Raw genomic sequence first — 16,822 nt, 5'->3', positions numbered from 1 at the left:
TCAGCCGTTTCCTTGCAGCTTAGAGGTAGAGAAGTTTATTTTCTGACCCCTAATTCTCTACTATTCTTTTCCTGTGTAGATTTCATTTCCAAACCTATGATTCCATTGGGCCTACATACACTTTCCCCCAAAGCCTGGCCATACCATGATGCCTCCCCATGGCTCATTTCAGGATGCTCCTCTACCTGGAGCTGTTTCCACCGGATGTTGATCTGTTCCAGAGCCCTTGAATTCTCCATTGACAAGTGCACATCAGAAATGGCAAGTTGGTGGGCCAGATCATTCACTAACTTCACTCCATCTTTCACAGGAGAGAATTCTTCTTTGAAGAGCTAGAACCAAGCAGAACCAAGTGCCACAGCAGACAGAGAGTAGGAAAGAGGACACATTACTCATTCACCTCCCCTTCCCATGTGGAGGGCTAGTCTCAACAACACCTAGCTACTTGGCCATTTGTACAATACACTAAGATACAAGTGTCCAGTGGTCTAATCCCTTCCTTCTATTCACTCCAGAAAAGCAGGAATAGAAAACAGTAGGACAGAGATGGCAATAGACAACCTAGCCCGCAATCTAGCCCACAATAAAAGAGGCTTGCCGGGGCGGTGGTGGCACACGCCTTTAATCCCAGCACTCGGGAGGCAGAGGCAGGCAGATCTATGTGTGAGTTCGAGGCCAGCCTGGTCTACAGAGCGAGATCCAGGAAAGGCGCAAAGCTACACAGAGAAACCCTGTCTCAAAAAACCAAAAAAAAAAAAAAAAAAAAAAAGAGGCTTGGCTGAAGCCCAGACTGACAATCATGTCTTCGCAGAAAGGACATCAGGTCTCTCAGCAGGGACTGGAGTCAGGGAAGGAGACCTACATACCTTGATGGCTTGGATATGATCTGGGAGGGAATCAATGAAGAGATCCCCAATGGGCTCCCAAGTGGCTCGGACTCCCTCCGCTTGGGTCAAAGTACTGCTCAGTTCCTCCATCGTCCCTTGGATCTCCAAGAGATGTTCCAGAGTATGCTCAATGTGGCGATGCTGATCCACACAGCGGGCTGTCAGCTTCTCCCACAGCTCGCTGGCCACTGTTGCCTGCTTCCACACAAAGCGGCTAAGATTCTGAATTCGTTGTCTGGGGGAGGTATCTGTGAGTACAGTCATGAAGCCAAGTCAAGCTAACTCGGGAGAGGCAACCCAGAGAAAGACTAAGACAAAGTCATCCTTTTATAAAATGTATATGCTTGCCTATAAATGAGGGGTTTGGGACACCAGTGTGTGCCTGTTTGTATACAAATATTCCTATTTACCTATATATTTCCATGACTGAGCTACTTTTGCACATTCAGGGATTTAAACTATTATTTATATTTATGCATATACATATTTATTTTGTGTATTTGTGTATGTGGTGTGTGTGTGTGTGTGTGTGTGTGTGTGTGTGTGTGTTTTCTGCAGTGCCTGTGTGGAGGTTAGAAGACAGTGTGCTGGAGCGGGCTTTCTCTTTCTACAAAGTGGGTCCCAGGCTGCCAGGCTCTGGGGCAAGCACCTTTACCAACTGAGCCATCTCACTGGCCCACATTCACAGATTTTTTTTTTTAAATTAAACCATTTATCTAGAGATTATTATAGATTAGCTTTTGGTTATAAGAAATAATGTCGATATTTCCTGCACCCTTTACCAAAATGGTAATGTCTTGTAAACTAACAGTATCATATAACACCCAGGATTTTGGCATTGATATAATCTGTCAATTTTGTCCAAAGTTCCCTGGTTTTACCTATATTCATTTTTGTGCAAGTGTGCGCGCACACATGCATGCACGCACGTGCACGCACACACACACACACTTAGTTCTATGCAGTTTTATCATGTGTTGGTTCATGAATCTACAGCCACATGAAGCTGTTTTAGTTTTCCTCCCACATTTACATTAAGGTTATCTCATTTTTTAAAATGGTAAGGTAAGGAAGGAATAAAGTATTTTAAAAGGTATGGTGAGGTAAATCATCTAGTCCTATTCATATATCCCAGGAAATGATTTAGGCATTAGTGTCTCCTGTTCACTAAAATCCAAAGAAAGGATGCTCCAGCTCAGGAGTCTGGTATAATGTGCCAAGCTTTTCTCCTTGGACTTCTCATTTTTAGGTTTCCTCCTTGTCCCTCAGACTTCCTGCGGAAAGAGGAGGATTCAGAGTCTCTAGTGCCAAGCTGCGTGGACTCGCCTTACTGTCTCTGGAGCCTGCCCTATCTGAGGCCCACCGAGCAGTGAGTGACTTATGTGCTAACTGGCCCACTGAGAGGCCAGAAATCAACTGAGCTTGTGAACAGAATCGACAAAGGACTCCGCTGATGAAGGCTTCTTTCCAGTCTATTCCCTCCGTGGGTTGGGGCTCAGGAGCCTTTTCCGGAGGGTTTGCTAGACTGCCGTGTGGACTTGATTTCCATGAATGCCACACTGGCAGTTTATGGGAATCGAGATAGAAAACAGCCCTCGCTATGAAGTCAGGTCCAGAAGTCACCAGGGTCAGTATCGACCAGCCACAATCAATTTTCATCTGAAAAACTGAAGATTCTTTGGTTTTAAGATTGCGTTGTAGATGCTGGCTGATACCAGCATCGCCAATGTCCCTCTATGTTGGAATAAATCAGATTCTTTCCTAATGTTTTCAGTTCGTGCTACATTTATTCATTAGTATCTTCACACGCAAATGTGAAAATGAAGGTGCGGATCCACACGGTTGTAGGTACAGCCTGGCTTGTCACTCAGGGGACAAACAAAATCCCGAAAGGATAGACTCCTCTCATTCCCTGAGTGGCTTCAATTCACTTGAGGTCTCCCTCCCTCCCTCCCCCTCCCTTCCTTCCTAACATCTCATTACAAGGCCACACATGATTCTCTGAAGAGCCACATACAGCTTTAGGCCCCATGCTGGTGAGACCTACGTCAGGTTCTTTCCTTTCTTACAACTGTGACTCTTGTCCCATTCTGACTCTGGGCTCACAGGAGAAGACTACCTTCCTAAGTAACAACTCAGAAAAGGAGCCCGTGAAAGGCACAAAGGTGTTTGTTTACTAGTACATATAGCTCAAGAAGAAATGGGGGAAGGCAGGAAGGCCACCTACCTTTGCCCTCAGAATGAGGCTCCTCTAATTCCTCAAATGGGTGCTGGGTCAAGAAAGCCTGAGCGGATTCCAGCACGGAGTAGATATAGGGACCTTTAGACTTGACTTCCTCCATAAAGGCCTGTGAAGGTTTGCAGTCAAAAGGAAAAGAAAGCCTTTCAATCACTTCAATTTTACGCCATGATCAACAACCTTTCTTCTTAAGGAAACTTGGTCCTGTGGCATTACTAGGGATTTTAGGGTTACCAGGGAGGGAAAAAGATCAGTCCTCCCTATAGGCAGAAAATACCTCTAATGCTAGGAAGTCTATTTAGTATGCAGTGAGTCTGGCTATGCCATAAAGTAGAAGAAACATCGTAGAATAGATCTTAGCTTTCTGGAAGACTCAGTGTGACACCGGCCTGGGTTTTATAATGAGCTTGAGTTCAGTCTGAGCTCTATACTAAGTTTGAGGCCAGTCAAATCCATGTAGTAAAAATTTGTCTCAAAAACAAAACAATATGAGAACAAAACAAAGAGATATTGGTCATTTTCTGATTATAGAGGTGATGTCACAAAAACATTTAAAAGTTCAGAAAGCTATAAATTAAAAATATACAGCCTGGTCTCCAAAGCGAGTTCCAGGAAAGGCGCAAAGCTACACAGGGAAACCCTGTCTCGAAAAACAAAACAAACAAACAAAAAATACATAAATTAAAACTAAATGAAAAATTATAGAGAATTACAAAATGAAAGAGAATTGCAGTTCTATCACCTAGAGTTAAACACTGTTAACGTTTTGGTGTATTGCCCCCCTGTGCCATTTCTGTACACACACACACACACACACACACACACACACACACACACACACACACATCTACATACATCTTTATGTAACTGAGATCCATAGTTTTATAGTTTGCATTTTAAACATCATATCAAGTTCATTTGTCCATATTCTCCTTATAAATCAAGGCAGGGTTTTAAATTGGATGACCAGCCTTGGCTCACGCTGTGGAGTGCAATCCCCAGACGAGGACTGCACACCCTGACCTACTGCTTTAGGTATCTGAGTAGACCTGAGGGCCTGTCTGTCAGGGTCCCACCGTGAAAGAGTGTTTCCTGCTGAGAGGCGCCATGCCACCCCTCCAGGAGTCTAACCTACCGCGTGTGTCTCCTTCTCCCGCTGTACCAGGGCCACATCCCCTTGCAGGGGCAGTTGAGCTGACAACTCCTCATCCTTTTGGCTGAGCCAGTCAATAATCTCCTGGAGCGGGAGCTGAAGTTTTCCACTGTGGTCTGAGAAGGCCTCGAGGCGAGCGCTGTAAGATCAGTGACCCGGTCACTTTTTAAATAACAAAATCTATTCTTCCTTTAATATGCAAATATACTTTAATATACAAAATGGACTCAAAGGAACTGTTCTAGCTGAAGTGGAAGGAGACCCGGGAGCCGCTCCTCCTTGTATCTACCGATGAACGTTCCCACCACAGGTGTGTAGTAGTTTAAACAGTGGTTGGGAGCTATCCTATATTAAAATGGTTGAAAACATCACTTTGTGGATCTTGGTCACTTCAGCTGCATGTCCAGCACCATGCCAGGAAGGGTAAGAAACTGAGCAAGGGCATTAGGGGTGACAGCAGTCTGGCTCCCCTCTTGCCCTGGCGGAATACAAATCACATCATTCTGCTCAGCCAGGTAGGATGCTCTGCACAGGAGCGAATACAGTTGGTGGGAAGGGCAGGGTGGATGGTTGGATATGAGCACAAACCTGAGCAAGGCTCTACACAAATCTCAGCCCAAAGGGACTCAAAAGATGACAAAAACATCGGCTACGGGTTGGAAATACAGAAGAAAACATGTGTTATATAATCACATGTCTGTTTGCCCCTGACGCCCAAATGAAGTATGAGCTAAGGTCTAACAGTAGCAAGCTGGAGGCTGGTCAAGGCCTGATGCAGATATTAATCCCATTCCTCTTAGTTGGCACTAACAACTATCTCTGCCCACTGCTTCCCTATACCGTGGAAAAAAAGCTTTTTCTAAATTATGGTGTCAACTAGTTCTTACAACAGTCTTATGGGGTGGGCATTATCATTTCCAAAGATCAGTTTGTTCAGGACTACAGACTTAGGTGACTGACACAGATCTGTGATTTGAAACAGGCTTTTCGGGCAGACAGGCTGCTTTCTCTCAGCTTTTCTACACTGCCTCATCTCATCACAGACCCCCAGAAGGTCCGAGTTTGGGCTAAGAAGGAAATGTACACAGCAGAGCAGAAAGAAAACAACAGAGAGAAGCCGCCTTTGGGCTCTTACTGAGTTACATCTACCCAAGGTGACAGCCCATGGATGGGAATAGAGGACATCGAAAGGTGTGACTGGGCTGGGGATGCAGCCCGGCTGGGAGAGCGCTTGCCTAGCATGCCTGAACTTTGAGCTCCATGACTACATAAACTGGACGTGGTGGCACATGCCTGCAATCCACATACCCAGGAGGTGGAAACAGGAGGATCAGAAGTTCTGGGTCCTCAGCTATATAGTGACTTGAAGGACAGTCTGGGATATGTCTCTAAATAAATAAAACAAAATACAAGAAAGGGATGGGAGTATGCAGATGAAACTCTCCAAGGCTGGACAGTCATGAGGAAGAGGAGGAGAGGACAACTGCTTCATTTTGATTTACATACCAGCACTTTTAAGTTTAGAAAGCGTTATTCCTGGTTATTTGGATGTTGGTGACACTGTGAGGTAGGGATGAGAAGTATTATTTATTCCTCCTTATTTCATCTTCTTAAAAAACTAAAGAACGTATTTGTGTGTCATCCTTGTGCAGGGGCCATGCTAATCTTCTCTGTATCATTCCCATTCTAGTATATGTGCTGCCCAAAGCAAACAAGGCCAGGTGGTGGTGGCGCATGCCTTTAATCCCATCACTGGGGAGGCAGAGGCAGGCGGATCTTCATGGGTTCAAGGCCAGCCTGGTCTCCAAAGCGAGTTCTAGGAAAGGCGCAAAGCTACACAGAGAAACCCTGTCTCAAAAAAAACAAAAAACCAAAACAACAACAACAACAACAAAAACCCTAAAGAACGAAGCCAGGTGTAGTAGTGCTCGCCAATAAGCCTAGCACTGGAGAGGTAAATAAGAGTTGATTCCAAGGTTCAAGGCCAGCCTGCACTCTACAGAGAATGCCGAGCCAGCCTGAGCTACAATCTCAGGACAAAATCAAACCGAGTGGAAGCTAAAATTCAGAGAACTCGAGCAACTTATCCAAGATGACACGACTACTTAAAACGGGTTAAGATAGAAATGGCCTTACTTCTAACCCAGGGTTCTTCCTCTGTGCCCGAGAAAGATGGGGAGAAGTAGATAGTGAGGCTGACTGGGGGGCACACAAACTACAGCAACAAAAGGGGCCCAATACTGTCCCAGCCAATCCCTCAAGTAACTTTTTCTAGGGGTTAGTCCTTACCGGAGGTTATGAGACTTCTTTTTTATTTCATTCCAACACAGATTCATGGCTGATGGTTCCAGGGGGCCAATGGCTCCAACAGACCCGTTCAAGAGCTTTGGACTTAGGCAGGGATTCCCGGCACCATCCCAAGGAGGTGCAGGGGATGGTGACCGCAGCTCTAACCTGGACAGAAACACAAAAAGTCCTTGGTCTCTGGACTTTTCCATGCCCTCTTCCATGCTAAGTGTGGGACAGGAATGAACAAGAGGAGAGAAAGGCTGGTCCTGGGGTCCAGAAATCCTATCCTATTTTGTGCGGGTGCGTATTCAAGGGGGAGCTGCAGTAGGACTCTAGAGACCCACTCGCTGGGAGCTCTTCTCTTGGAACCGGCATGGAAGTGCAGAGTACTGCTTCCTTCTTTTTTTTTTTTTTTTTTTTTTTGGTTTTTGAGACAGGGTTTCTCTGTGTAGCTTTGGGCCCTTCCTGGAGCTCACTCTGTAGCCCAGGCTGGCTTCGAACTCACAGAGATCCGCCTGCCTCTGCCTCCCGAGTGCTGGGACTAAAGGTGTGCGCCACCACCTCCCGGCTACTGCTTCCTTCTTGATAAACTCCTCTACCCTCTGTTAGAAATTTTGTCAGGATAACTGTGCAAATGGGACCCTGCATCCAATAAGAAGCTGGTGGGATTTGTCCAAACATGAACAATCATAGCATTCAAACTGAGCTATAGACTCAATCCACGGGTGCTCACACTTTACCCAGCCTTCTAGAAAATACAGCTGAGGGGCTGCCCCACAAAGATTCAGAGAAGAGGCAGCTAAGGCAAAAGAAGTGATCCATTCCCTATATCCTACTTTCCAATGGATCTAGGCCGTTCAGGTCACCTTCCCCCAGTTTTAATCCACACTTCAAATGACAATCAGGAAGCCTGGAAATCTTCCTAAAGGTCATGAAGGTGAACGTGGACTGAGAAAGATAAAAGGAACATTCTGGATTTTGCACTAAAAAGGATTTTGACTTATGGCAGCAGCCAAGCAGCCCAGTCTTGAAGCTTGCCAAACAGTAACTTGGGTTCTCCGTCTCATACTCTGCTGTTGTTGTCCTGGGCACTGGTGAGACCCTGGGAGAGTATTGTTGGGTCTAGGGTACAGTTGACCAAATCACCCAGTATGAGCACAGTGCTGGAAATACCCAGCCAGGGACAGTAGAGGGTGGAGGGAGGGAGCTGGAGGGGGGAATCTCTCTCTGAGCTGATCCGCCCTACCCATGGAGACTCTCCTGTCTGCCCACAGGTCTACCTGCATCTTGCCAGCTAGCTGGCCCTCCTAGAGGCTGCGACTCCTCGATTCTCCTCTCTGTCTTAAAATCATACTTTTTTTTTGATTATTTAGTAATTTCTTTTTTATTATTATTAAGAGATTTTCTATTCATTTTACATACCAACCACAGATCTCCCTCTCCTCCCTTCCCCCCCCAGCCTTTCCCCTCAACCCATCCCCCATTCCCACCTCCTCCGAGGCAAGGTCTCCCATGGGGAGTCAGCAGAGCCTGGTCCATTCAGTTGAGGGAGACTCTCCAGGCAATTTAAAATACCAACCATCCCAGTAAAACTACAGCTCACGACCACAGCGTGAAAGGAAAGTGAGGAGCTGCCAAGTTCTGGGGGACAACCTGAGATCTGAGCCCCGCTGCAGCCTGTGTGCTGACCCTACCTGTGCTGCCTGAGGAGTCCTTGGCAGGACCTGGGAGTTCCATGATTTTCCCTCAGCAGGAATCCGGACCCCGTGTCTGGTGAGTGCAGACAGGCAGAATCCTGAGGAGCTCTGAGCAAACCCCACTCAGGGAGACTGGGCAGAGCTAAGCCAGGCCAGGAGGCGGGGTGGGGGGTGGGGGGCTGCTACCCTGTTTGTTTACTGACCCCCCAGGAATCTGGAGGGGGCGGCCATGTCAGAGTCTACCCAGTGAATCAGAGCTTTGTTGTGGGGAATTCCGGCTCGCTCCCAGGCTGGCAAGGGTAGCAGGAGTGGGACTGGGCATTCCATGGGGCTGAGGAGTGGTGTGGAGAGGGCAGCCCTGTTGACTAACTTCCCCTCTCTGAGGAAGACACAAAGCACTTACGGCCTCCAGGCCCGGCCCTGCTCTGAAGTGGGCACAAAGATAAGACAACTTGAGCAATACACTTTTGGAAGGCAGTTTCTCCAAGGACTGATGGAAGACGAGCTTGGGAAATGAGCCTTGCTCCCAACTAAGTGAGCGTCTTCGGAAGCAGTGAGGAGTGTGTTCTTCAGAAGCAGTGAGGAGTGTGTTCGGCACCTGGGGACAGGGTCATGGAATGTCTGCATTGGGAAGCTGGGGTAGCAGAATCCCTGTGCATTTGGTCGTCTTCCATGAGTGCAGAGACCAGAAGATTCACCGGAGGCCACTACTAAACTAAGGGAGTGTTTTGCCCTGCCTTTGAGAGGGAGAGGGAGAGCCATGACTGGCAGACCTCTGTACCCTGAGGACAAACTGATGGGCTCTGGGCATCCCTTTGAGCCTCTATGACGGAGGAAGAGAGGCCAATGAAATGTAGCAGCTCCATGAAGATAGCCAGGGATGGAGACACCCCTGTGCCAGCCTGGACTATACTGGGGGGACTGAGGGAAGTCCTTTCCATTAAGCCGCTGACTGAGGGGCTGAGCCCTACTGGAAATGATCACTAGTTTCTCTCTTGAGTAGACTTGCCTGGAAAAAGGTTAACATTCCCGAGCTCAGCCCCCACCCCTGAGCACTTTCGGAAAACACTATGTTTATACCAAAAAGTGTTCTGTTCCCATCCTTCTTTATCTCCCACAGTCTTCTCGGCTTTCCACAGTTCCACATTGTTTCCATACTGAGGTCCACCTACAGGAATAGCTGCAGCAGCGCCCTGACCCTTTCTAGAGGCCTGAGCGGAGCCAACTGGGATGGCTGGAGGCTGGCCGGGGATGACGAGCCAAGAGTGGGGAGTGCCTCCAGTTACAGGCATTACTTGTGTTAGGATAATTGGGCTAAAGCCAGTGTCACAAAGTCCTTTGGACTGGGAATGCCCCTGAGTTGGAAAGAGAAGAGCCCCTTGTGACCCAGCCGTGACCAAGCCGTCCTGGCTGTGCTCTGGGGAGGCACACACAATGAGCTGGGCGCCACGGGCCATCGGTGTTCGCCTTTCATCCTCTTCAGCGCTCTCTCTTCTTAGCTTCCTAATCACCAGCCAGCCGGCTCCCGCGTTGTTCTCTAGAGCCCTGTTCTCCTCTCATTTCCTCTCTGAAGAGGGCCAAGGACATTTCTTAGGCGAATCATGAAGAGGAATTGTGTTCTTTCCCTTTCCCTATCAGTTGCTTTCCCGTTCTGGTTTTTTGTGGATAAGATGTTTGCTGCTCACACCCCATCCACAGAATTCTCTACCCATACCTTGAACCCTTGAGACAATAATAGTGCAGGAAGGAAGAAACAACACGTGCAATCAGGAAAGAAAGACTGCCCTATGCCATTCACAATCACACACTGCAGCCCCTATGTGCTCTGCCCATGCAGGGAAGCTTGGTGGGCGAGGCGAGACAATGGGCAAATGAAGCCTTTTGGAAAGACGCAGGCTTCTCAATACCTCCACACTGTGAGAGCCACACTCCAAGCAAGAGGTAGATTACTGGGCAACTCTAAATTGACCCTGGCTTTGAAAATATATTAGAGGCAGAAATGTTTCTCTGACTAAATGCCAAAACAAAGAAAAGAAAAGAAAAAAAACAAAGACTGATCCTCATTCTTGTCTGCATCTTGACTTTTCCTTCTCTAGCTTTTCCCAAATGATGTCCCTAACACCTGTATTCTCTCTCTGCTGCTTTGTGCCCTCTCTCCCATCTCCCTACAGACTGACCTGCTGTCTGTGCCCCTAGAAATGACTCAGCACCGCAGTCTGTCTGTGACTCTCCGGGATATACTGTACTTCCTCATGCCCCACAGTCTCTAGACCCCAAAGCACTGCAGGGAAATCCAGAGTACACCCATGTCTCCCTCTTTTCCAGACAGCTTCCCCTGGACCTCCTTCCTCATTGTAAGGAAAGGAGGGTTCTCTTTCTAGATTACTACTTCTCACCCACCCACCAATACACAGAAACAGAGACAGACAGACAGACACACCACCACCACCACCACCACCACCACCACCATACTCCAAAGGGAGAAGAGAAAATTCTAAGCTGGGCTGAGCCAGGAGCTGCGAGGAAGACTAGGGACTTGAGATGATGAGCCAATGGAAGAGAAACCAGAAGAATATAAAGTACACTAGGCAGAAACCAAGGCCATGGAAGGACCTCCCTTTGCTCTAAACCATGCACTGAAGAATCATGCTCTTTTGGGACCTCCCCAGACCTGTAACCCCCAGAAGGTTAACATGGGATTGGTCCTCATCAGACGCAATAGGCCTTTGGATTACCTAACCTGACGACTTTCTCTGCAGCATGTCCCCCATTACCTACCTCGTGGCTGATAAGGAATGGGCTGTAGGAGGCTCTGCTATCTAAGGGTTTTTATTTACATGAGTTTCCTTGCACCTTAGGAAGTATAGGTCTCATTTATGTTCAAACAGATCCCACATCCAGTCATTTTACACAGGCCTTTCTTTTACTAATGGACACTTACCTGAGGCTGGGGACAGCTGTTTCTGAGGCTGCTGCTGTGATGAAACCTGTCAGCAGCATGCCACTCATGACATCGTGGGAGGGTGTAAGGGCATCCCTGCATGACCAAAGGTTGCATCAGAACCAAGGCTCATGGAGGGTGAGGATTGGCAGTCGACCAACTGTTGAGCATCAAGCACCTGGAAGAGTAATAAGGAGAGATTTAGAGACAAGACCAGACCAAGCCAATGAAGTTAGCACATCCTAACAGCTGTATGGACCAGCTAACTATGTAGCAGATAAACATTCATAGATAACTGACCTATACAATAGTTCTTCCCAGGCTACTGTGTTTCATAAAAGATTAATTACTAGCCACGGAAGTATTGTTGGATGTATAATATAGGATGTAGTATAGGATGCTTTGTGCTAAAGACACAAAGGTGAATTACTATGAGATAGGTTGGAGATGGAGCTAGGTAAGCTAGTAATTACAATAATTACTTATGTGTCAAGTACTATAATTAAGGCTAGACTAAGTTAGGGAAGCACAAAGCAGATCCAAGACCACCCAGATTCGGAGAGACTGCATTTGAGAGCCTGGGGAGATGGCTCAGTCAGTTAAGTGTGTGCTACATAAGCATGAGGACTTTAATTTGATCCCCAGAACACACACTTTAAAAAAAGTTGGGCCTGGTAGCGTGTGCTATAATCCTAACACTGGGGAGGGGAAACAGGCACTTGGCTAGCCAGCCTAGAATACTTACTGAGCTCTGGGCCAATGAAACACTGTCTCCAAAAAAACAAAACAACAACAACAACAACAAAAACGGCTCCTGAGGTTGACCTCTGGCTTCCGTACAAATGTGTACACAAATGCATATGCTCCTGCACATACACATGCACCCACCTGCAAGCACACACACGAACACACACACACACACACACACACACACACACACACACATACACACACACACATGCACACACACACGCTACAAAGAGAATGCATTTGAGATGGGCATTGGAGGCAGAGTTTGCCTCTGCAGAAAAGGGGAGAAAGGGAGACAGGCCAATAATGGTTGACCCACCTATTTAAAAGCTGATGTCACAAAACAGCTAAGCATACCCCGGTAACAGTGCGTTCAGTATAGAAGACACAGAAGGAAAAGACAGTGCCTGCTCCAAGGAGTTCACATACAGAGAAACAGGGAGAATAGACCATAAATTATATGCATTAATATTAGAAAGAGTGATGAGATGGAGTTAAAGAAATAGATGAGGACAAGGTGAATTCTTCCTGGTCGTGTCAAGAAAATTTCCCTAGAGAAAATGTACTTTAGATGAATCATGAAAGATAAGTGGGAATGCATTAAGTAGAAAAGATAAAATGAAAAAGAATTTTCCAAACTGCACATAAAAAAGTGTAGTGTGAGCGAAGAACAAGATAGGTGCCTGATTGGGTCATGTCCTGAATGACAAACGAAACAGTCTAGCTTTTATCTTGTAGACAAGAAGGAGGCCCTGAAGATTTTAAGCAGGAGAGTGACATGGCCAGATTTTTCTCTGCTTGCCTTGTGTGGTGATTCTCCCAGGGGAAGAACACACTGAGAAGCTAGCATATAATAAATAGGTAGGCAGGATGCATGAGCAGACAGCAAGCTTTGAGGTACATTGAAGGGGGAAAAGGTTTGGGACTCCGCGGCCAATTGGATGTGAAAGGGGAGGGAGCGGAAGGAGTCAAAATTTCTAATTTGGGAGCTAGGTGGGCAATTTTGCCAAGAGCAAGAGCAGGAATACAGGAAAAAAAAAAACATTTGGTGTGGTAAGAGGTGAGGGTAATGGTATTTAAGGAGCAAGGCTGGAGACATTTAGCTTTACACGTCAGGACTGACGATCTTTGAAAAGGAGCTATATGAACAAAAAATTGGAAGTACAAATCAAATGATGGCTTAATAAATGTATACACCAAGAAGATAAGCAACAAGGATGATGCTTGCAAATGAGAAAGGAGAAGAAACAATAATCTTTGATTCCCGGTGGTGACAATTCAATAGTGACCATTTTTAGACTCTATTCCACCAGTTCCCAACATTCTACATATAAGGGTCCCTTCCTAAGATGAAAAAGTGTCTCACTTCACCCACTCACACCCACAATAGTAGCTGTACTTTTAGAACTTACAGAATGGGAAAAACATGTAACACATTTAGACATCTGTAGACTCCATGCATCAAGTACCCTTTTTCTCAAGGGTCCATGGTCCCAAGATGAAGGACTATTACAGATTCTGGTGTTTTGTAGAGTGAAGAACACTTTGTCACAGCTAAAAATTCCTGGCAATTACACAGCTACACAGCTTTCTACCCACAAAGAGATTCCCCGAAGAATGGCTGAAAATATGATTCCCCTAATCAAATACCAACAGAAAAAGATCAGTCACTCAGATAAAATATAATGTATCGAACTGGATGTGGCGGTGTAGCCTTTAATCCCATCACTCAGGAGAAAGAGACAGGCAGATCTCTAAAGAGTGAAGGGCAGTCTGATCTACATAGTGAGTTCCAGTTCAAATGCTTTTGTTTTTGTTGAATTCACAAGTAATTCATGTTCTTCAAATTCAAAAGATTGTTCTATGGTGCTAGCAATTGAATCTGAGGACTTGTGCATAGGAGGTAAACTCTATATCGCTGAAGCACATTTCTAGCCCTTAAAACCTTTTCCATTTAAAATTTATTTATTTACTTACTTACTTGTGGTGCTGGGGACAGGGCCCAGGGACTTTCGAATGCTAGGCAAGAGCTTTACCACTGAGCTGCATCTTCAACTGGAAAATGTGAAATGAGCCAGAGATGGAACTGAAAATAAGCGCCGTGTTATCGCAACCCAGGGATAACCATCCTTAACAGATGTAAAGATGTAGTACTTTGTCTTTGAAAAAGAAATACGGGTAAGTTCCAGGTGATTTGGGAGACATGAAAGTGGTTGCACGTGACCAGGAGAAGCAGAGTCAGAATAACTAAAAATAGACTATTTCAAAGAGAGAAGAGGAAGAGCTTTGGAAATTCACGAAGGTGCTAATAGTGAAGCAGCGAAAGCACAGAGTACTCTAAACTCAACAAGCTTCGATCACGGGGTTCTCTGATGAGGGGAAGGAAGGGAAGCAGAAGCCCAGCCCAAAGCACTTTGTTTTCTCCTCTCTGCGGTGTCCTAGGGAATTAAGCCCTCCAAAGAAGGCTGTTCAATCAAAATATTGCCAAGTAAAATTGAAGAGAGATGCAGGCAACAGATGTGCAAATTTAATCACAGAAACCCAAACGAGCTCAGCTCCTCAGTTACTGAAGTAAATGATAAAGGAAATGGGCAAATGCTAGGAAAAGATTTCCAAAGTTTAAGACTAAAGGTGATCAATGACCCCAAAGAGGCTACAAATAAGCACACGACCTTCATCTAAGACCTAGACAAGAAAGTCGGTAACATGGAGGAAAAAATCAGCAAGGAAGTTGGCATTTTGAAAACAGGAGAACATAGAATAGAAACATCAGAAAAAGGGCTGATGAGACAGTTTAGTGAGTTAAGGTGCTTGCCATCACTGATGACCTGTGTTTGACCGATGGGCAATACTCGGTAGACAGGAAAAAAGCACCTCTCAAAAATTTCTCCCCTATAATAAATAAATAAGTTTAATAATATATATGTTAGAAATGAAAAGTCAATAAATCGAAAATTTAAAAATTGTCAAAACCACCACCAATGAACTCAACATAGCAGAGGAAAGAATTTAGAGGTGGAGGGCATGGTTAACAAAACACTACTTTTACAAACAAGAAAAAAACAAAAAAGACTCCAGGTGTCACAGTACACAGCGCTTGGGAGGCAGAGGCAGGCAGAGCGCTGTGAACTCAAGGCCAGCCTGGGCTACATAGCAATTTCCAGGAGAGCCAGGGCTGCACAAAGAAACCATGTTTCAAAAAACTAAAAAAGAAAGAAAAATGAGCCTGACCATAACTTCCAGGAATTCTGGATCAAAAGGCCAAACCTAAGAATCCATAGGGTAGGAGTTGAGATAAAAACAGAACACACTGAGAATCTAGTGGATAAAATAGCAGCATAAAAATCCCCACATCTGGAGAGATAAATGCAAATGCCAGAGTCATTTGGAACCCAAAATAGGTAAGACAAAGTAAGATCCTCTTCATGGCATTCTCCAGTCAGGAAGTCAAAAATACAAAACAAAGAAACAATTTTAAAAGCTTTAGAGGAAAACTACCACTAACTTACAAAAGCAAACACATCATAAAAACATCAGGTCTCTTATCAGCAACCCTAAAACTAACCAGAGGAGGAGGAGAAGGAGATATTTCAAACTCTGAATACAAGTAACTACCAACCAAGACTGTTCTATGAAACACAAAGCTGTATTTTAAAATTGATGGAGAAATAAGGACATTTTAAGATTACTACAAAGTAAGCCAGCTCAAGCACAAACTAACCACTGAGCAGAAGATCGTTTTTTATTCTTTGTGTCTTTCACATCACGCATCTCCATCCCATTCATTTTCCCATCCCTTTGTATCCACCCTCTGACCTTTCACCCCCTCGCCCCAAATAAAATAAAATTTAAGAAAAAAAGAAAAGAAAAAGAAAAAACGTCATGTTAACTGTGGTGTGACCCATGAGTCACACAGTAAACCTTCTATCACACATCTTTACTTGCAAGTGTTATCAGAGAGTCACGGGTCTGTCAGAGCCTTACTACATTGTACAGTATCGATGCTGGCCCTCACTGGGGCTCCTCTTGGCTCTCCTGCCATTGCCCTGTGCAGTGGAGATCCTGCAGCTTTGGGTCTGCAGGACCAGCACTTTAACGTGCTCCAGCAGATCATAGACGGGGTGGATGTTGGGGTGGACCAACTCATAGCCCTGGTTCTGGGCCTGGGTGGTTGCAGGGTTGGTCAGCCGCCAGCTCTCCCCTGTCCTCACCACCAGGGGGAGTGCTCCTGCGTTGTCCTGGAGAGTTCACTCCTTGAAGCAATGAGCCAGGGGCGGGGCTAGTCCTGCTTTCATGTCCTCAGGGTCAGACCCCCCACCCCCCCACACGCACCTACACCTTCAGGGTCAGCTCTACTGTGTTACCCAGGTGTGGCACAGGGGCCACTCTCCTGAGAGCTGCAGCTGAGGGGCAGGGCCAGCTCTCTCACCTGCCTTGGGCATTGGTGGGTGAGGGGACATCTCTCCCCTGCTCATGCCACCTAGTAACCGAGGAATAATGAGGACAGCTCTCCCATGCTCACAACCCCCGGGCTGGCTCACCCACACATCCACCAATGGGGTTGGCTCTATCGGGCGGGCTTTATTTTACTAGTGTGCTCTATTGTGTGGAGGGCCTAGCAGATGATATTTAAAGGAATACTACACACAAAGGAGAAAGAAAAATAGGAAGTCTCAATCATGGGGGCACAAAAGAAAACAAATTTCATGACAGGGATAGATGAACAAAGGAAAAGAAAAGAATCAACTGTGACCAACACAGTAAACCAGCAAACCTCTAATACTAATAAAAGATAAATAAAAGAGCAAATGACAATTAAACTTACAAAAAAAGTGACAGGAATTAATTTTTAAAAATCTCTCAATA

General features: G+C 45.8%; 1 protein-coding gene and 1 pseudogene across 3 annotated transcripts in view; both read right to left on the bottom strand.

Annotated features, from left to right (window-relative positions):
• Positions 1 to 11,367, bottom strand: part of Drp2 (dystrophin related protein 2) — a 31,363-nt gene extending 19,996 nt beyond the window's left edge. Inside the window, exons 1-6 of one of the 3 annotated variants that reach the window (XM_028875032.2) lie at positions 11,207 to 11,367; positions 6,569 to 6,733; positions 4,262 to 4,418; positions 3,115 to 3,235; positions 867 to 1,135; positions 186 to 332 (exon numbers count right to left, since the gene is read on the bottom strand). In XM_028875032.2, coding sequence (XP_028730865.1) covers positions 186 to 332; positions 867 to 1,135; positions 3,115 to 3,235; positions 4,262 to 4,418; positions 6,569 to 6,733; positions 11,207 to 11,274 — 927 coding nt within the window. In that variant the 5' untranslated portion in view covers positions 11,275 to 11,367. Of the gene's footprint in view, positions 1 to 185; positions 333 to 866; positions 1,136 to 3,114; positions 3,236 to 4,261; positions 4,419 to 6,568; positions 6,734 to 8,262; positions 10,654 to 11,206 lie in introns of those variants that run through there. The other 2 variants (XM_037198744.1, XM_037198743.1) reach the window with 2 other exon arrangements.
• Positions 5,892 to 5,990, bottom strand: LOC114697024 (annotated as a pseudogene).
• Positions 11,368 to 16,822: the final 5,455 nt, after the last annotated feature.

This window comes from Peromyscus leucopus, chromosome X (genome assembly GCF_004664715.2).
Source record: "Peromyscus leucopus breed LL Stock chromosome X, UCI_PerLeu_2.1, whole genome shotgun sequence".
NCBI lineage: Eukaryota > Metazoa > Chordata > Mammalia > Rodentia > Cricetidae > Peromyscus > Peromyscus leucopus.
Note: the sequence above shows the minus strand (reverse complement) of the source record. Positions and strands in the feature narration are given on the sequence as shown.